The 22,141-nt window shown below is 42.0% G+C and overlaps 1 protein-coding gene across 1 annotated transcript in view; it reads right to left on the reverse strand.

Moving 5' to 3' along the window:
• Positions 1-25: 25 nt before the first annotated feature.
• The window catches only part of KLB (klotho beta), a 39,814-nt gene continuing 17,698 nt past the window's right edge, over positions 26-22,141 (reverse strand). The window contains 4 exon segments of the mRNA XM_007113888.4: positions 26-5,558; positions 8,132-9,275; positions 15,742-16,010; positions 18,824-19,334. Of these exon segments, the coding sequence (XP_007113950.2) occupies positions 5,176-5,558; positions 8,132-9,275; positions 15,742-16,010; positions 18,824-19,334 (2,307 nt within the window). The 3' untranslated portion in view covers positions 26-5,175.

Raw genomic sequence — 22,141 nt, forward strand, 5'->3', positions numbered from 1 at the left:
TAGGAGGGGTTATTTTAGTAAGACTTAATGGGAGAAGTGGTTTGAAGGAATAGCAAGAGGATTTCAGGCAAGAGGAATATGGGTACCAGTGACAGGCGACACTGTGGTTGTTCATTATTGGATGAAGAACTTTGGGAGATGTCCTGAAGGTATGTGTAATTTCGCAGAGGCACGAATTTGAATATTTGTGAGGGTAAGTGCCTGAGTCACAGTAACTTTGTGTGAAAAAGCAGCTGAGAAGTGATACAGTCTTAGTAAGAATTAGAAGATGGAGTTAATTTATATTATGATAAACATGGTTGCGGTGGCCCAAGGTTCTCTGTTTTAGCGTAATTTCAGCCATTTACTCCTATGTCCTAGTCCTTGATACCTAAAAAAAACTTATAACCCTTCCATAGTCTCTTCATTCCATGTGTCATGCTTTAGATACACTACCATACTAGACTATCTTAACTCAATAGGATTGCCTCTAAATCTCTTCCTTGATAGAAACTCCAACTTTATGATTTCTCAGGCAAAACTTAACATTCATGTTTGATTTCTCTAACATCCTGTGTGTCTAGTCTGTTAGGAAAATCTGTGGGCTGTGCCTTCAAAGTAAGGTATGTTCAGGGACTAAGCAAGAAAAAATAAAACCCATTTGGAACATAAGGATCTTAAAAGATTTTCATTTAGATAAATGAAATTTTTATATTGAGTTAATAATCTTTGGTTTGATAACAATGGTTAAGTAAGAAATGGGTGAAATTGTAAATGCAAGTTTTGCTTTGAAATATTTTATTTTATTTATTTAATTTTTTTTTTTTTTGCGGTACGCGGGCCTCTCACTGTTGTGGCCTCTCCCGTTGCAGAGTACAGGCTCCGGACGCGCAGGCTCAGCAGCCATGGCTCACGGGCCCAGCTGCTCTGCAGCATGTGGGATCTTCGTGGACCGGGGCACGAGCCCATGTCCCCTGCATCGGCAGGCGGACTCTCAACCACTGTGCCACCAGGGAAGCCCCTGAAATATTTTAGATGAGGTTTGGGGTAGGCATTGGATGGGGTTCTAGGTCTAGGGTTTCAATACTTTGATATTTGTTGAAGCTGAATGATGGGGATTCATTATACTATTCCTATTTGCATAAAGTTTTGAAATTTTTCACAATTAGAAGATGAAGCCAAAACCCTTTAAACTGATCCACTCTTGCTCCTCCCTCTCCCATGTGTTCTCAGCAGTAGCCAGAATGCATTTTTCAAACTCCCTCGTAACCTTTCTGACTACACTGACTGAGTTGACCTTCCTGCTCAATACCACTGCCTAAAAGCCTTCAAGTTGTCTTTCCCTTTGGAGTGACAGGTTATCTTCAAGTCTATAGTCCAGTGTTTTCAGTGACGCCTACGTTGACCATCCTATTAATTGGGCTCTTTCCTCATGCCCATCCTAGCATACCCTTACCCTGCTTCACTTGTTTTTGTCCATGGTATTTATAATGTAATATTAATAGTTTACTTTGTTGTGTATTGATTGTATTTCTTTTTCCTGCTAGAGTCTGACCTTCATGAGGATGTGGTCTTTTCTACACTGGGATATTCCAAGTAAAGAACCTGGAAAAATGTCTGGCATTTAGCTGTTTGCTGAGTGAATGGTTCCCAGATTGCCAGGGAGATTCAAGTTATGCAGAATCAGTAATAGTAATGGGACTAGAAAGATGTTTTGGAAGGTGTTGACAGAATTTGAGGGCTGAGGAAGTAATTTCCAAGTGGCAATATTGCAGAGGGATAGAGAGGTGTAACTGTTGAAGAGTGTCAGCATATAGGCGGTAGTAGCAGCTGTGGGAGTAAGTGTGATGCTCTCCAAGAGTGAAGTGGGTGGTGTGAGACCTTCACAGCATAACTATTGCAGTCTGGTTGTAGCTAAGGAGTTATTTCCACTCAGTAACTTGGATGTGGTAAATGAAAGTCTAGTTCTCCCCAGGGAAGACGTCCACGTTTTCTCTGTTTACTATGGGTAAGCACGTGTGTGTTTTTTCAATTTTGAGGTGTAGGAGTCCACGTTGTATAATCAGAAAACATACTCAGGAGTAAGTTACCCAGTTGGCACACAGTTTGGGAGGATGGGGGAGGCAGTGTTGGGGCAGAACCCGGTTACAACACCAAACCCGTTCACGTTCCACAGTTCTTAAAACTGACCAGATTGTTAGTTGAATATAAATAATCAGCATAAACCGGTTTATTTGGAATAAATTACCTCGAGAATTAAACACCTAGTCACAATGTACTGACCTCATTTTCCAGAGGCTCTTTAAACACCATAGTTGTGATATTTCCATATATATCAGACTTAGTGAACAGTTTGTTACATTGAATACAACAGTAATGTAACAATATACAAAGTAACACAAGCTACATTTTAGGATGATTTTCTTCCAAGTCTCAGAAAAGCTTGAATTTAAAGATCTTGTCAAAAGCTATCAACAGTTCCTAATTGGCACTTTATGATTTTAAAATGAGTAAGAAAAACCTGAATAGTAAATATAATTGATCATGAGCCAGATTTAAATGTTTACCTAGGGACTCTCCTACGATGATGGCTTAAACCAGTGGCTAAGACTGCACTTCTACTTCAGGGGGCTGTGGGTTCGATCCCTGGTTGGGGAACTAAGATTCCCATATGGTGTGGCCAAAAAATAAGTTTAAAAAGAAAAAAAGTAGTTCCCAAGTGGCAAAAAAAAGGGAAGAAGGTAAGCATTGGGTTAGGGACTTTACTATTTGCAAGAATTTATGGCAAGGCAACAAATTTTAAAAAGGGGTCATAAGTCTTAAGCACTAAATTTAAAGACATTAAATAATGCTGTTTAGTGGAGTTAACAAACAATGAATACAAGATACTTTAGTCAAAAAAGTAGAGACCATAAAAGCAAAATCTTAATTCTAAAGCTTTGTTATTCCTGTGACTGAATATGCATTTCTTTTCAAAACCTTGGACATTAGAGGTTAAAGAGTTGATGAGTTGCTCAACTGATAATCCGTAAAATTAAAATAATTGACTAGTTATTGTAATTGTGTATAGCCTCAAGCCCAATAACTAAGTGGTTCTCAAAAAAAAAAATACAAAAATTTCCTTGGAAAGCATAACCTAAAATCTAAGTTTGAAGGAGGGGTGCAGTTGGAACAAGGAGAATAGAAGAACACATCTGCCAAATTTTACTATTTGAATTTGGCCAGCCAGATAGCAAATTGATGTCTCATCACTTGCATTTGTTTGAATTGACCAGTTGTGTTATCTGTATCTTTGAAAATTAATTCTATTATCAATTAGTATCTCAGTTATGTAGGAAATAAGAGCTTTCCTTTGACTTTTTTATTTATTTATATTTACTTATTTTGGTCTTTTTTTTTTTTTTTTTTGCAGTACGTGGGCCTCTCACTGTTGTGGCCTCTCCTGTTGCGGAGCACAGGCTCCGGACGCGCAGGCTCAGCGGCCATGGCTCACGGGCCCAGCCGCTCCGCGGCATGTGGGATCTTCCCGGACCGGGGCACGAACCCGTATCCCCTGTATCGGCAGGCGGGCTCTCAACCACTGCGCCACCAGGGAAGCCCTTGGTCTTTTTTTTTTAATGAGTGTTTGCTCATTTTTTAAAAATTAATTCTTTGGCTGCGTTGGGTCTTAGTTGCGCGCGGGCTTTGTCTAGTTGCGGTGAGTGGGGGCTACTCTTCGTTGTGGTGCTCGGGCTTATTGCAGTGGCTTCTCTTGTTGCAGAACACGGGCTCTAGGCGTGCGGGCTTTAGAAGGCAGGGTCAGTAGTTGTGGCATACGGGCTTAGTTGCTCTGCAGCATGTGGGATCTTCCCGGACCAGGGCTTGAGCCTGTGTCCCCTGCATTGGCAGGTGGATTCTTCACCCCTGCACCACCAGGGAGGTCCCTCCTTTGACTCTTAAAGTCAAAATTCCAGGAGAGTAGACAATGGTTAGTTATTTAAATACTGACTCACCTAAAGAAAGAATGTGTATAAATGGGTTTAGATTCAGGTTTTCTTCCAACATTGAGAATACAGTGAATGAATATTAAGCATAGAGTTCAAGAAAGTCAAACTGCAAATTCAGGTTTAAGAATTTACTTAATCCTAGTTTCAAAAGTTGCAATGTAAGAATAGTTTCAACTCATGCAGACCACCAACGTTCTGAATTGTGTCCAGAGAGACACAGTTGAGAGGTCCAGGTATGGCTGCAGTCTACACCTTGAGAGATCTCTGTGTGCATGTGTCAGAACAGTGAAGCACTTCAGGGGAGAGAGCAAGTCTTATGGGATAAATGGTCCTTTGGTAACTTGATAATTAAAAACTTTTCGTCTTTTTAGAATGTTTTAATTTTCCTAAGTGTGCTACATCTTGTCACCTCAGAAAATTCAAGTGAGGAATAAGGTCAACTTGTCTAAAGAAGTTGCTGTACGTGTACGGTGAGGTCGAGTGACTTCCCTGTCATCACAGGCAGTTGGGTCTAGCTCTCTTTAATCTTAGTCATCTGATCTTTAACATGAGATGAGTTTTGGAAATTAAATGTTATTTTTAAAAAATCATGTGGGAAAAGACCTCACAAAATTAGATGTTTTGTGAGTGCTTAATAATTTTAATTTTTATTGAGAAAAACTAAGGGATTGATGTGCTACAGTCTATACTGTAACTAGCTATAGACAAGCACTACTTACCCTATTTTTTCTTTCCATTTGAGAAACACCCTGACCAAAGGGGAAAGCACCTTGTTAGAAGTGACAGAATTTATCACTGACTATCCCGTGTTAAATCTCTGCTATGGAGTCTTAACAAAGTTGCACTTTTTTCAAAACAGTTTCTTTTATCATAAGTAGCTATTGGTATTCGTAGGAAAAATCTAGAATAATGATAGGATACAGCTCATCAAACTCCATGAAACAAAGTATCAGATAATCATACCTTACCGTCTAGAGAAGCTTTTACCTTAGATCCAAGAACTGAATTCACTGATGTTAACACATATGGGAAAATTTGAACCACACAACGGAGACATCTATTGTCATTACCTTGGCTATCACTAATATCTCAAAACTGTCGTTTTTCTAAAATATAGGTGTATTTTCTGTAAGTTACCAGTATATGGAACTGGAGTGAATTTTAAAAACTTTTCCATCATGCAGACAGAAATACTGTAGGATCAGCTTAGCTAAGAACTCTCATGGCCTTTCTTTAATGTTATGTGTTGTAAGTTCTTTGCTTTCCAAAATTTTCTTCTCTTTCTCTTATGAAAAATGGTAATTGATAAAAGTAGAACCAGGGTGGAGAAGAAACAACATCCAAAGAATATCAGCGGTTTCTTCTGCACAAGAAGTAAGCAGACAATACACTCTGTGTTTTTTTCAGTCTGACTGCATCTAGGACTACTGTTCTCAGAAAGGAAGCCATTGTTGCTCATCAGTTCGTTGTAAAACTGGATTGAGGATTTAGCTTTGAAATCAGATGTGAAGAATCCAAATCTGGGTCTAGATTTTTCTTCAGTCAGTTTGAATACATAATAGCCTTTGATTTTGATTTTATCAATTACGTATGCTGAAAAATATCAGAAATGAACATTATTAATCACAAGTGGACTATAAAATATCTTTGAATAAGAATTTAGTTTTCATTGAAACAATCAAACTCGTGCCCATAAAATGTGATTTTCATTAAAGGTTTTTTTGACATTCTTTTATGATTGATCTTAAGAAGATGAAAATATGTGTAATGCTGTAACTTTAAAAAGAAATTTGATGTAAAACTTTGATCCAAAATAATACAAAAACACCTGGAGGAAAAGCAGATTTAAGAATTGGAGCCATGAAGCTCAAAGGACTTACTGTCACTTTTGTTCCTAGTGTCAAAAGCAGAAAAATCTTGCCTATTTGGCCTGATTTTAAATCTCAGATGTGCCCTTTGTGCTGCCCAGTAACTACAATTGGTTTCCCCAGCCACTCACTCTAGTTCCCCTCAACTTTTTTTTTAAAATAAATTTATTTATTTATTTTTATTTTTGGCTGTGTTGGGTCTTCTTTGCTGTGCGTGGGCTTTCTCTAGTTGTGGTGAGTGGGGGCTATCTTCGTTGCGGTGCCTGTGCTCATTGCAGTGGCTTCTCTTGAGCACAAGCTCTAGGCACGCAGGCTTCAGTAGTTGTGGCTCACGGGCTCTAGAGCACAGGCGCAGTAGTTGTGGCACACGGGCTTAGTTGGTCCGCGGCATGTGGGGTCTTCCCGGACCAGGGCTTGTGCCCGTCTCCTGCATTGGCAGGCGGATTCTTAACCACTGCATCACCAGGGAAGCCCCCTCAACTTTTTCACACCTTTCTGTCCTCAAACTGATAGACCCTACTCTCTCATCCTTGCTTTGAAGTGATGACCTTCCTCCCTACTTCCGCTGAACTAAAGCTCTCAGAGGAGAACTCCAGTCTCCTATAATCACATCTACCCACCTACTGGCATCTGCACTGGTATTCTGCTCTCTCGCCTGTTACTGTGGATGACCTATTCATGCTCCTGGAGGAAGCTGACCTCCACTTATACATTCACTAAGTTTATTCTCTCTTGTCTACTCAAGGACATCGCTCCATTGTTCTTTCTCTTTTCTCATGTATTTTCCCTCACTACTGGATCACTTCCATATATATATGCTATAACTTTGGTATCTTAATAAGCAAAAACAACAACCTCCCTTGATTGCACTTCCTCCTTTAGTTATCTTTTACAGCATTGGCTCCTGTTCAGTTTTTTTTTTTTTTTTTTTACTGGTTTCTCAGGGCTCCGCCCTCTTATCTATGCTGGCTTTCTTAGTGATCTCCTTCAGCTTTATTGTTTTAAATACATCCATTTGCTCGATTCCCAAATTTGTCTCAGCCCCAGACCTCTCCTCTGAACCTGAGGTTCATATCTGTTAGCCTACTTGACATCTCTAATTGGATGTCTAAGAGACATCTCAAACTTAACCTGTGCACAACAAACAGCTCATCTCCAAAAACCTGTTCCCCAACCTGATAAATGGCCACTCATCCTTTTAGTTACTCAAGCCAAAATGTTGGAATCATCTTTCTTCTCTCATACCCACATCCAATCCTGTTTGACTACCTTCAAAATACATCCAGAACCTGGCCACTTCTCACCATTTCCCCTCTTAATAGCCTGATCCAATCCACTGTTATCCATACCCAGACCAGTGCAATTCTCCCTGTTTCAATTCTTGCTGCTTTACAGTGTATTCACAAAGAGTAACCAGAGTAATTCTTTTAAAGTGTGAGTTGGAGCATGTCACCCTTATGTTTAAAATCTCCTAGAATCTTCCTATTTCGCTCAAAGAGCCACAGTTCTTACAATGGCCTACTAAGCCCTACCTGATTTGCCTCTTCCCTTACCTCCTTGACCTCATCTTCAATTACTTTCCCCCTTGCTTATTCTTTTCTAACTATCCTGACCTCTTTCCTGATCCTCAAATAGGCCAGGCATGCTCCAACATCAGGGCTTTTGCATTTGCTCTTCTCTTACCTGGAACACTTCTTTAAGTAACTATCGGTTTGCTGCCTCACTTCTCTTTGAGGATCTTTGAGGTTCCCTAGCCACTCTATTTAGAATTGTAACCACTCTCCTGTCTCCCACCCTGAGGCACCCTCTTCTCTGCTGTTTTTTCTCCACAGACCTTTTCACCCCTGACATGCTATATCTTGTTTGTTGACTCTTATTCCAGAAAAATATCGGCTCCATAAAGGACAGTAGTCTTTATTTTTGCTCACATTAGATGGGTGGCTAAGTACATTGAGATATGTCCCTATAATGAGATATTAAGCAACCATTAAAATAATGTTAACAAGGAACTTTTAATGACATAGAACACATTTATAATGTGATATTAAGAAAAAAGTTGGCTACAAGACTATATTATAGTATGAGCTCAATTGTATTAATGATATCTAGTCAGCACGAGTCTAGGCACTTTTTTCGGGGGTGTAAGATTTCAGGTTTTTAAAAATATTTTTCTATACTTGCCAAATTTCCCATAATGAGCTGACACTGTCATTAATGAGCCTGTTCCCCTCATTCTTCGGTTCATATTATCTGGGAATGTCATACTTCACTGTATCTGAAATAGCCCCCAAACCTCACCTTTCAAAGCCTCCTGAATGTATTTCTCTAAGTAGTATTTTCGGAGTTCATCATTTTCCAGAGACTGGTCGTCGATGCCACTGGCCGTGATGTAAACATCCACGTCTCCATAGTTCCCCCGGATCCACTTCAGCACCTTGCGCTCTCCCCAGGGTATCACGGCCAGGCGGGTGGGGGAGCTCAGGCAGGTGATGTCGTGCAGAAACCGGATGTCCCTGTCCGCGTCGTAGTTGCTGCCGTTCTGCCGCTCGTGCATCACGAACCTGGTGGTGAAGTGGTTCAGGGCATAGAAGTCTGCAGTGCCCTTGACCAGCCTCCTTTCCTCCTCGGTGAACTGAGGCAGTGCGGAGCGCGTGAGCCCTTGCCTATTCTTGGAGGTGATGTACTCCCTCATGGCCAACGGGTAGTCCCCGGTCTTGAAGAGGGGTTCTGCGAACCAGGCGATTTCGAACTGGAGGAAGCGCTCGGCCGCCTTCCAGTGCGAGTCCGCATAGGGATTGGCGGGTTCGGCCCAGTCCGAGTGCAGAGACAGCGACACAACCCCGCGCTGCGCAGGCCTGTACTGCTGGTCGTAGAGGTGCCAGGCCAGGGCGTGGGCGATCATCAGGTGGTGGGCTGCCCAGTAGGTGTCGTTACTAGAGCGGTCGTAGATGTCACTCAGCCGGTTAGGCTCGTTGATGGTGATCCAGAGCTTCACGAGGTCCCCCAGCTCCTGGAAGCACAGGTTGGCATAGTCCTGGAAGGCCTTGGTCGTTGACCGGTTCAGCCACCCTCCGCTGTGCAGCAGAGGCGCGGGGAGGCCTAAGTGGGCGTGGGTTGGATAGTACAACGTGACCATTGAGGAGATGTTGAGCTTCAGTCCCTCACTGACCACACACCTGTAGTACCTCAGAGCCTGTCGGTTAACCGTGGACAGGTTGCCAGTGGGAAGGATTGAGGGCCAGTCCAGAGCAAACCTGTAGTGGGTGACTTTCATTCTTGCCAACATCTCAAGCTGTCTTTTGACACTGACAAAATCCGTGCATTGAGCTGGGCGTGTTTTCAGCCTCACTCCTTCCACTCGATGCAACAGTCTGTTGCCCGTCACATTCCACACATACAGGTGAGGATCGCTGAACTGTGGGGAGGAAGCCACTGACTCTGGCTGTGAAAAACAAGCACATTCAGGTAAAGCACACCCTGGCAGACAGACTCGGTATACATCCTCCGAGAAGAAGAGCCTGATCTTATTTTGCCTCTCACTGACAATAGAGAAAATAAATGATGCACATGTCCTTCATAACAACATATGTCTTCCTGCTATTCTGGCGATGTCAGAAAAAAGGCCTGATGGGTTATCCTCCCTCTCAGCCCTTGAAATTTACTGGGGAGACCAGAAAATGTAGAGAAGGAACTACACCCAGGGCTTGGCTTGGAAAACAAGTTGTCTTTCAGAAAACACTGAGAATGGACTTTGCTGGTGGCACAGAGGTTAAGAATCTGCCTGCCAAGGCAGGGGTCATGGGTTTGAGCCCTGGTCTGGGAAGATCCCACATGCCGTGAAGCAACTTAGCCCGTGCGCCACAACTACTGAGCCTGCGCTCTAGAGCCCGTGTGCCACAACTACTGAGCCTGCTCACCTAGAGCCCGTGCTCTGCAATAAGAGAAGCCACCGCAATGAGAATCCCGTGCACCGAAACGAAGAGTAGACCCCGCTCGCCACAACTAGAGAAAGCCCGTGTGCAGCAACAAAGACCCAACACAGCCAAAATTAATTAATTAATTAATTATTTTAAAAAAAGAAGACACTGAGAAGCTTGTTTTCCAGTTCGTCGGTCCTAAAAACCCAGTAATGTAGTGGGGGTCTCTCATATGATTCTGTTCAAATGCATCAGGAAATTGGCTTAGTCCTCTCAGTTAAAAGGAGTCACAAAAGATGGACTTTCCAAACCCTGCCATAAATTGAAGGCAAAGCTAACATTCCAGTTGTCGAGGATTTCACTGAGATAGGCACTTGGGGCTAGAGGGGGCTGGTTGACCCCAGCCACGGTTCCTAAAAGAGGACAGTGGGACAGGGTGGGGAATGACCCCTTGCATTTGCTGAAGGCATCTCTCTAACGCACCTTATTTGAAAAGTCCAAGTGATATCACATGTGCATCATTCTGTTTCTCCCCCACCCATGTGCCTGTGAGAACAAAGCATTTATTCATCTAATGGGAGAATACTCAACACCCTCCTTACATAAGGTACTTGAACTATGAAAAGAGAAGACCCTAAAATAACCGTCAGAAACTCCCAAGTTGACTTTTGGATCTGATGGTGTCCCATTCACTACCCCTCCACTAGGGAGAGAGCCCTGGATTCCTGTTCTAATTCTGTCCCTTTAAAACTCAAGGCTTGGCAACTCTGTATAGTGACAGAGCAATCTCACGCACCTCACAGGTGTGCTGTGAGAAGTCTGTGATCTGGGCAACTGCTCTGTCAACTCTAAAGCACTCTACAAACATAAGGTACTTATAACTTGGGTTTAGTTTTCCTTGCAATAATTGCTAGGCCCTTGAGTCTAAATTAAAACAGAAAAGGGCTTAAGAAAAACATATCCAAATTCAAGCTTAATTTAAAAAAAGTAAAAGTTCTGAACTTGTTTTAAAGTGCTTTTTCTTCCCATGACTGAATTTAAATACACCTGGAATAAATGGGTAATTAACCTTTGGTAAATATTTTCCCTCTAATTGTTTTCTCATGTGACATCTTTCATAGTCTAATTACAAAATCATATCATTCCCACTTGCCATCTGCCAGCCAGTTATCTAGAACATTAAACTGAGAGAACATTGATCATGTGAGCATTAAGGTAAATCTGTATATAATTATTTGAGTAAAACCCTCCTAGCCTAGATGGTCAGTTTCAGTGTTTTGAAATCTCAGAGCATCATGATATTGAAAGGGTATTTACAAAGGGAAATCTTGCCATAAGGTAAGGCAAGATCAAATGAAAAATCTCTTACTTTTTCTTTTTTTTTTTGGCCGAGGCGCGGTTTGCAGGATCTTAGTTCCCTGACGTGGGATTGAACCGGGCCACGGCAGTGAAAGCACCGACTCCTAACCACTGGACTGCCAGGGAATTCCCCAAATCTGTCTCACTTTAAAAAATCTCCAGAAAGCATTAGTCTTAGCCAGTGTGTGATTAATCTGCCAATAGATATAGTTAAAGTATTGCATCCTGATCTCAACCCTGGCTCCCAGAGCTTGGTTCTAAAGTTCTATTTTCCACTGAAAGGATCCTGAGGTTTTTGGAGTATTGGCTTTTTCCAGGTTTGGGGCAGGAAAAGAATGAAGTGATGCTGGTACATTTTGTGCCAGAAAAATAAAGAAGTGCTTAAAACCTGAAAAGGAAATGTCAAAAACACATAGGAGCAGCTTGAAAGAGTCCCATTGGCCAAATTTGAGAAAATTTGAGTATCAAAAGGCCCAATGAAACAATGACAACAATGAATTATAACACATTGAATTTAAAATAATTCACCTAATAAATATAGAAGGAATAATCTAATTAGAAATTCACCATTTTGCAATCTACAAAGTAATCATTAATTCAGGCAAGGTTATTGTATCAATGTTAAGACCATTGGTTAAATGTTGGGGAACAGGATATTTATACAGTCTCAAAGTATCACCATCAGATTAATTCTTAACTACAAATGGAAAAGGTACTTTTCAGTTAAGAGATCTGGCAAATGCCACCTTAACCAAGAAATCTGGTGACTATTACTTCAACTAATGTCTTCAGTAATGAAACAAACTGATTTTATGTGCCTCCTAATTTGATGTATGGGAAATACACAACATCATCTATGTAGTATTATTTCCAGAAATGGTTAACTGATCTAATAAAGAAACAGAGAAATCCATGAAACACTCTACAAGCATCTGGCCTGAACTCTTCAAAAATGTCAATACCAGGAGATTAGGGGGATTGCTCTGAATTAAAAGGCTAAAGATACACAACAACAAATATGTGGTACTTGTTCATGATTTAAAAAAAAGGATTTTTTTTAATCTATAAAGGACATTTAGGAAAATTTGAAATATGGATTGTATGTTGGATGATATTGAATAAATATTAAATTTCCTGAGTATGATAATAGTATGAGATAGGAGAATGTCACTGTTCTTAGAAGACACATGCTGAAATATTTTGGGGTAAAGTATAATGATGTCTGCAACTTTTTTTTTTCCTAAATTTTTTTTTAACATCTTTATTGGAGTATAACTGTTTTACAATAGTGTGTTAGTTTCTCCTTTACAACAAAGTGAATCAGTTATACATATACATATGTTCCCATATCTCTTCCCTCTGATGTCTGCAACTTTTTAATGGTTCTAAAAGAGCTAGAGATAAACCAAACATGGCAACATGTTAACAATCAGCCAATCTTGATGAAGGGAATATGGGTGTTTATTGTACTAGTTTGAAATTTTTCAAAACAAAATGTTGGAGAAGAATATTGAAGGAAAAAAGGTTGGAGGAAAATAAGATGTGTGTGGGTAGGCACAGCAATATTTTTAACATGTTTCTTTCACTTTATTAGTCTTCCTATAGAGAACATCTACTCTTTTGCCTACCCATCATCTATTCATACATCATCTGGCTGAGTTTTCAAAACGCACCCTAATTTTTCTTGGCAAACCACTCATCCTCACTCCTGGTTTAAGTTCAAGGGACGCTGACTCCTTGATGGGCTCCAGGTGTGAGCAAGAAACCCAGGCCTGATTTATCACAGAATTACTTTCCTCTGACCCAAGTGATCAGCTCTTGCTCTGAGTAATAGGAGTAGGGTCCTCAGAGGGGTCAGACATTCACAGTGTCAAACACTGGGGAACAGATGGGTCTTCAGAGGAAGCAGGAACTTACAGGTTGGGTCATGTACAGGCTGGAACTCTTGTCTCCCCTGGGGCCTCTCTTTGCTGGGTCTGAAATTTTGGAAAATATAAACCTACTTGAAGTGGTATGGAAAAGATGGCCTGCCTGTGCCATGTGGAGGAGGAGATAGACACTGGGTAAGTAGGTGGCTCTCCAGGGGACACAAACTGAAGGTGAGTCACTGTGTTTATATTACTCTCTATATCTTTCCCCCTTTTATCACCTCTGAGCCTTTACTAAAGTCTTATTTAAATATCGATAGGGGGGCTTCCCTGGTGGTGCAGTGGTTGAGAGTCCGCCTGCCGATGCAGGGGACACGGGTTCGTGCCCCGGTCCGGGAGGATCCCATATGCCGCGGAGCGGCTGGGCCCGTGAGCCATGGCCGCTGAGCCTGCGCGTCCAGAGCCTGTGCTCCGCAACGGGAGAGGCCACAACAGTGAGAGGCCCGCGTATCGCAAAAAAAAAATAATAATAAATAAATAAATAAATATCGATAGGGGTTGAGATTCATAACTTTGCCCACTCATGGTTTGGACCCTTTTGTCTGGTCCTATCACTTGCACATCTTGTTTTTCCATATGCTTCTAGAATACAGGTAATAGTGTGGTATTGTGGGGTCTTATAGTATAATGGTCAGGAGACAGACAAATCTGGGTAACCCAGACAAGTTATGTAACCTCCCTAAACTTCAGTTTCTTTGCCTATAAAATGAGGTTTGGTTTTTTTTTTTTGAATTTTATTTTATTTATTTTTTATCCAGCAGGTTCTTATTAGTTATCTATTTTATACATATTAGTGTATACATGTCAATCCCAATCTTCCAATTCATCCCATCACCACCAACCCCCGTGCCACTTTCCTCCGTTGGTGTCCATACGTTTGTTCTCTACATCTGTGTCTCCTAAAATGAGGGTTTTAAGATTAAGTAGACAGGGACTTCCCTGGTGGTGCAGTGGTTAAGAATCTGCCTGCCAATGCAGGGGACATGGGTTGGAGCCCTGGTCCAGGAAGATCCCACATGCCGCGGAGCAACTAAGCCCCTGCGCCACAACTACTGAGCCTGCACGCCTAGAGCCTGTGCTTTGCAACAAAGAGAAGCCACCGCAGTGAGAAGCCCGCGCACCACAATGAAGAGTAGTTCCCGCTCGCTGCAACTAGAGAAAGCCTGCACGCAGCAACGAAGACACAACACAGCTAAAAATAAATAAATAAAATTTAAAAAAAAGATAAAGTAGACAGAATGCACATACATACAGCAGTTTATTGCTTGGTACATAGTAGGAGCTTCAAAAAATAGTTATTATTTTGGAAAGAGCATTGTGCATCTGGAGGCTTGAAGTTTGCCTGCTACAGTTCTGCCACTATTTGTGTTACCTTGGGCAAGTCACTTAGGTCTCAATTATTAATTGATGGGTCTTACTTCCCTCAGCTATAAAATGAAGGATTTGGAGTGAGAGGTTTCGAAGGGCTCACCTGGCTCTAAAAGTTGACCTTATTCATGCACTATGCATTGAGCACCTGCCATGTGCCTGACATTGCTCTAGTAAGGCATACAGCAGGCAGCAAAGCCTCAAACCTCTCCACCCTCTTGCAGAGAAAGTTTGCATTCTAGTAGGGGAAGACAGGTGATCAGTAAGAAAAATGTGTAAAGTGGTTATCAGGGGCTGGGGGTGGGGGAAATGGGGAGATGCCGGTTGAAGGGCATAAACTTCCAGTTATAAGATTAACATGTTCTGGGGGTCTGCTGTACAGCATGGTGACTATAGTTAATAATATTGTATTATATACTTGAAAGTTGCTAAGAGAGTAGACCTTAAATTTTCTCACCACAAAAAAAGAAATGGGAATTGCATGTGATGGTATGGAAGTGATAGCTAATGCCATAGTGGTAACGATTTTGTAATATATAAACGTATCAAATCAACACATCATACTCCTCAAATTTACACAATATTGTATGTCAATTGTATCTCAGTAAAGCTGGAGAAGAAAGGGAAATGTGTAATGTACATAGTATGCTAGAGAGTGATGAATGCTATATAGGAAAATAGAGCAGGAAGGGGGAATGTGCACTGATAGTGATGGAGTTACGCTTTTTGGAGTGGAGGGAAGCCTTATTGAGAAGGTGACATCTGAGTAAACATCTGAAGAAGGTGAGGAATGAGACGAGTCAGCAGGCCCCACTGGGGTGTAAAGACTTCATAAGGCAAATAACCCAAATTTATCAAATAAGAGGAATCACTTAAATAAAAGGCCACTAACAATTTGCTTTTGACAAAACAAAAATCTAGGGAATTCCTGGCGTTCCAGTGGTTAGGACTCCGTGCTTTCACTGCTGAGGGCATGGGTTCAGTCCCTGGACTAAAATCCTGCAAACTGCGCAGCCCAGCCAAAAAATTTTTTAAAAAATCTATAAAATTATTTTCCTTTAATTTTGACACTACTAACAAATGCTTCTCACAAAAATGACTGTAAGTTCACTCTAGACTGTATACAACTTGAGGGCAGTATGAAAAGCTCTCAGTAAGCATGAATTCTTCTCTTCCTCTTCCTTCCTCTTTCCCCAACTTCCCCTCATAACCTCCAGGTGATCGTGATATTTGATATTGTCTGACAGCTGTCTCCTAGATGTCACTGAGTAAAGTGAAAGAAAATATTGTGTACTATTTGCACCACTTTATAGTTAATTTGTAAGTAGCCACTTACCTTAAGGACAGATTCAGTGACGCCCCAGGAGAAATCACAGGGAAACTGACCCTGCATATCTGGTGTGGACTCTTTCAAAGTGAAACCATTTTCTTGTATGATCTGTTTATAGTAACGTGCTGAAGACTTGGGCTTTCTTTCTTTTTGTTTACTATTAAAATCCACATAAAATAATCCTCGGCGAGTGGTGTAAGCATCCTGCCATTCAAAGCCATCCAGGAGGGACCAGGCAGTGTAACCAAACACTCGTATTTCATCAAACTTGATTGCTGCACAGAAGGAAAAAAGCAGAGATGTTCAGAGGACTACACACTCTGGTTCATGTTTACGACTTCACTAATGACATGCCAGGGGCAGTATATTGTGAAACCAACCTTTTTCCTAAATTCGCAGGCCCAATATATCAAATAGAAAATTTATTTTTATATTTGAAAAGGGGCAATTATCTTCATCTAAAGTGGTCTTCCCAAGTGAATGGCACAGTTAAAGGATAAAATTTAAAATATTCCTGAGGCTTAGTGTGCAAATCTGTGTCAGAGGACTTCCCTGGTGGTGCAGTGGTTAAGAATCTGCCTGCCAATGCAGGGGACGTGGGTTCGATCCCTGGTCCGGGAAGATCCCACATGCTGCGGAGCAACTAAGCCTGTGCACCACAACTACTGAGCCTGGGCTCTAGAGCCCGCAAGCCACAACTGCTGAAGCCCGTGTGCCTAGAGCCCGTGCTCTGCAACAAGAGAAGCCACCACAGTGAGAAACCTGTACACCACAAAGAAGAGTAGCCCCCGCTCTCAGCAACTAGAAAAAGCCCGCGCGCAGCAACGAAGGCCCAACGCGGCCAAAAATAAATAAATAAATAAATAAATAAATAGCAGTTGAGGATTTATAAGAAGAAAAAAAAAGTAAAATACCGAATTGAAATAGTTAAAAAAAAAAATCTGTGTCAGAGGGCATGATAATTTCCAGAACCCTTTGGGACCAATGTAGATGTCTGCTCATGACCAAGAGTTTCTCATTTCAACCTTGGGTTGGTTCCCATTTGTGGACAAACTATCTTCTGTGAAACAGTCCTCAGGGACTGAAATATCAGCTTTGAGAATGAGCATATGTGAATGTAGATTTAAGGAGGAGAAAGAAGCACAGTGATGTAAGAGAACAAGAACTGACTGGGCCGAGGGGCAGGAGGGGAGAGGGCTTGCTCTACTGTGCTCCTGGGACGGAGCTATTGGGCAAGTTTCTTGATCTCTGTTTCCTCATTTGTAAATAGAGAAGTTTGGAAAAAATGATCTCTCAGGAACTTTCTATCTTTAAATTCAGTAACTTTTAGGAACTAGATAAAAATGAAATATGCAATAAAAACAACAAATACCCCAATCAATCATGAACCATTTTTCTTTTCTTAAAAGCTTTCATTTTCTCATGGTAATGTCTCATTTCTGCACTTTGGGGGTTTTATCACTGATATTCTTTTCCTAAAAGGTGGAGTCAATGTCAAGGGAATTGATGTCAAGTGATTCTGATGTGGGACTTCCCTGGTGGTCCAGTGGTTGGGACTCTGTGCTTTCACTGCAGGGGGCGTGGGTTCCATCCCTGGCCGGGGAATTGGGGTCCTGTATGCGGCGTGGCACGGCCAAAAAAACGGGGTTCCGATGAAATAAGTATGTTTCAGCAGGCCCTGGTTCTAGTCTCTCTGGTGTCGTAGGGTCCTGAGGAGTGGTGGAATAGTAACACCTGGGGAATGACACCACTTTTGCCAAAGTGCTTGGCATTTGGCCCAGGCCCTGTGGGCAAGAGTTCTCTGCTCTGGAGGCCCCCAGCTGCATGTGCCCTGTGGCTGGGCAAGGCTCTGTTCCATGTGTTCCTCCTGCAAGTTGGGGCAGCACGTCTTGCTCTCCCTGAGGACCCTCCCTGAACACTCTCTTCTGCAGAACCAGGGATTTTTCTCCAAGCTTGTGACATTTTTTTTCTTTTGGCCATGCTGTGCCACTTTCGGGATCTTAGTTCCCTGACCAGGGATTGAACCCGGGCCCTCAGCAGTGAAAGCCACGAGTCCTAACCACTGGACCTCCAGGGAATTCCCTCCAAGCTTGTAACTTCTAAAGAGAGCCACAGAGTTGTAGAGAGATCCACTGAGAATTCCTTTATATAGGAGAGAACTGGAGCCCAACTCTGTAGGGGACAGAACATCATAATTCAAGCTTGTCCTCTTCTTTCAGTCAGCCACCTGCAGATGTCACTACCTGAGTAAAGGAAAAGGAATGAGGGGATGGGCAGGGATTAGAGAAATATCCAAGAACAATAGAAGTTGCTCAGCTTAGCCATTCATGGCTCATTCTTTATCTTCAGACTTTTCGTCATTGAGTCATGTAGTAGAGTAAAAGGAGCACAATCGAAAAAAGCTTTCAGCATCTTAGACTAAAGTACTACTGTTAGAAAACTTTTGACATGTCTCCTTTAGCATTATGTCCTTTTAAAAGGAATGAAACAGCATCTTGTTGCCAATTAAGGATGTATCTAGAGTCTAAAATTATTGTTTTCAAACCTTTATTTAAAATGACACGAGAGTGGGACTTCTCTGGGGGCGCAGTGGTTAAGAATACGCCGCCAATGCAGGGAACGTGGGTTTGATCCCTGGTCCGGGAGGATCCCACATGCCACAGAGCAACTAAGCCCGTGCGCCACAGCTACTGAGCCTGCGCTCTAGAGCCCGCGAACCACAACTACTGAGCCCACGTGCCACCGTGCCACAACTACTGAAGTCCGCACACCTAGAGCCCATGCTCCGCAACAAGAGAAGCCACCGCAATGAGAAGCCCGCGCGCCGCAACGAGGAGTAGCCCCCGCTCGCAGCAACTAGAGAAAGCCTGCACGCAGCAACAAAGACCCAACACAGCCAAAAATAAATAAATAAATACATTTATAAAGAAAAAAGGACGAGAGTAACGTTAAAAAATTCTGTCACCATTGGAAAATAGAGAAGTCCAACAATGACCATAATAGCAATAATCATATATTCAAAGGTGACTTTAAATACCCTATAGCATAAGTATTCAAGACAGTTGTTTTGAGCTAATGTGCAACCAACCTTGGAGAACCTGGTTGAGGAAGTTCTTCATCATGTAGATGGCTGTGGTATCCTCTGTTTTCACATGACTGTCTGTGAACCAGCCATTCTCAGTGATCAGGATTTGGGGATTGCCATATTCCAGTTTAATCCAGTTCAGCACGTCTCTTAAATTGAGGGACACATTTTGTCCCATTTTAGCCATGGTGTTGTAGGGCTTGAAATTGTTGGGTCCAAAGGAAAAGGCAAAGAAGTCAGCTGTGCCCCTCACCTCATTCTTCTCCGCTTCAGAGAAAAGGGGTAGAATGGAGAACAACTTCTTTTTCATCACCTCTGGATAGTTACCATCCCCGTGGATAGGGTTGGCAAACCAGCCGAGCACAGAAACCACGGATTGTTGGCACTTGAGTATATCCATTGTGTTTTCTGATCTGTTTGGTTCAATCCAATGGGATCCCAACGTGATTGATAACCGACCCTTCTGATGTGGGCGGAAATTTCTATTGTAGTTATGCCAAACTTTCGAATGAGCCTAAGAACAAGAAAATATTGTTAATCTTTACTGTCCTTACTCACAGTGTTGTGACTTGGCTGATAGAAGGTCTTCTCACGGACAAATTAGTGAAGCGTCGGGTGCTGCAGGGGAAAACTGCCAGGGAACCCTGATGACCGCAAAGTCTGCTCTCTGTTCACTTCCCCTGTGTTTCCAACCTAAAGCCTCCCCTATAGGATTACCGAGAGGCAGGCAGAGAGCTCTTGTCCCAGCTCCATCTTCCTTCTCCTCTCCCTGGCTCCCTTCCGGGCTCTCTAGGGGCTGGGTACAGGTGAGACACTATGTGGATTATAGGGTTTCTTCCTCTACATAGAAAGACTCAGAGCAGTGCTCTTTAATTGTTCTACAGAGTCTTCTTTTGGCCCTAACTTAGAAGTCCAGGATAAAACAATTTCTATATTCTGTAAATGGATAATAATAGAACTCACCTCCTAGGCTTGTTGTAAGGATTGAATGAATTAAGGCACCCTAGAATAGTGGCTGGCACACAGTATAGCTCTATATAAGCCTTAGCTATTATTGCTATTATTATAAAAGGGCGGCAGGCATGGCACAATGCAGAAAACCAGTGGAAATAGTGTAGGATTTGGGGTCAGCACAGTTGGGCTTGAAGTTCAGGTACTAACTATAGTAGCCTTAGATAAGGCACTTAACCTGTCTGAAATCTCTTCGTATCCTCAGCTGTAAAATGAAGTTAAAAATAATAATACCCTTTGTAAAGTTGTTGTTAGATGTAGAGCTAATGTACGTATTAAATATGTAACATAGAATAGAGCACCTAGGAGCTACTGCCTAAAGATGGATGTTATTATTATTGGTTCCCCTGGAATTTACATTTCCTGTTGCGTTCACTTAAAACAGAGCCTCACGATCAGTTTCCAGTCTATTTAATAGATACTTACTGAGCGCTGACTCAATGCCTGTCTTGCCCTGCTCTGAGAGGCTGAAATAAATGGTGCAGGGATTTGCTCTCAGGAGCCAATAATCTTAATGGGGAAATAAGACTAAAATGTATGAAAGAGAAACATATAAAACTGAATAAAATCAGACCCTAAATTAAGGCAGAGGCATGGTCCAATAAAGAACCATGAGCTGTATGGTTCTTAACTTGAGGACTCCAGTTAAGGACTCAAAGCCAGTTAAATGCACAAGGTCTCCTTCCTGCCTGGCCAGCCAGAGCTTGCTCCTTTATGTATCCACCTCTCCTCCTCTCAGCACCTGACTTGCTTGTCTCTTAATGGCTCTTCCCAGGTCTGCCAATTTCTCCTCTAATCGGGTGTTTCTAAAACAAGGGCACAAACCCTTACTATTTGTAACCCACAAAGTCTGCTTTCAGTCTTGTTCTTTAGCTTTCCTTTTGCTCATTGGAGATGTTTTATATTGGGCTGAATTATCCAAAAGTGCCTTTTTGAAGGTCAAAAACAAAAAAAATATGAGCAATGGCTCAAACCTAATAGATCCTGTGGACATTAAAAATGTTCCATAAACTCTATTAGGTGGGGAAAGATAGACATTAATGTAAGGGCTGAGGATTCCAAAACTGGTGTCTCCTTGCTTTATGCAAGAATAGCTAATTTAAATAATTCCATGAAAGATTTTCTGAAGAAGTAAATGCCTCAAGGTACTACCTCTACCTACCTGTTCTTACTCCGTTTTCATTGGAAGATCCTGGAACCACTTAGCACCCAAATGTTCCCAAAGATCCTTAAGAATGGCCTTCTCAGAAAAGGGTTCAGGCTGTAGCCTCCTCCCCTGCCTCCACCCCTAGGTTCCAGCTTCTGAAAGGAATCTTAGGGCAGCCCAGGGCAGATTCCACCTTAAGTGGTCTCAGCAGCTCTTTCTGGACTTTTCTGGGGTTGGAATCACAGCAGAAAGTCTTTTTTTTTTTAAACACATTTATTAGAGTATAATTGCTTTACAATGGTGTGTCAGTTTCTGCTGTATAACAAAGTGAATCAGCTATACATATACATATATCCCCATATCCCCTCCCTCTTGTGTCTCCCTCCCACCCTCCCTATCCCACCCCTCTAGGTGGTCACAAAGCACTGAGCTGATCTCCCTGTGCTATGCGGCTGCTTCCCACTAGCTATCTATTTTACATTTGGTAGTGTATACACAGCAGAAACTCTTAACTGCATTTTTCCTGATTTGAAACAAAAGCAATCATGCATTACTAGAATTCACAGGGAGGCATTCTTTGCTTTATTCTAAGCAGTCACTTAATCCCTTGGTAGCCTCAGCGCTTTCAACCATAAAAGCCGCAGTGAGTGATCAGTACGCTTCTTTAGGGTGGGTGTGCACCTCTTATGTGTAAACTGTGAAGCACTAAACACACGTAAGATTCTGAGCCATAAACTAGCTGCCTTGTGAATATGATGCCATCAGACACTAAAGGGAGAGTGAGATGAAATTAGTATAAATGTATTAAACCAGTCCTAATAGCAGTTAACCGGTTCTAATAGGGAAAAAAAGGAGGGGGGCTTTTCTTTGAAATAGATATTCTATTGCATATTTCTGTAACTATATGAAAGATGACCTAAGCTGTGATGACAGACATGTACCTTTGCAATAGCTTTCCAAGCGAGTTTTCTGGAGATATATATCTCTCCATATATCTATATATACATGTGTTGTTGTGCCCCAAGTTGACCTTGGTGTTTCACAGTGTCTCTTTCACCTTTGCTGCTATTTGCGTAGGCTATCAAGGTATCTAGGGTTATCTTTGCTCTGGGCTGAAGACAGCCTCTCCATCCTCATGTGGAGAATGTGGGGGAGGTTCTTTG

Source organism: Physeter macrocephalus, chromosome 7 (assembly GCF_002837175.3).
Source record: "Physeter macrocephalus isolate SW-GA chromosome 7, ASM283717v5, whole genome shotgun sequence".
In the NCBI taxonomy this organism is placed as follows: Eukaryota; Metazoa; Chordata; class Mammalia; order Artiodactyla; family Physeteridae; genus Physeter; species Physeter macrocephalus.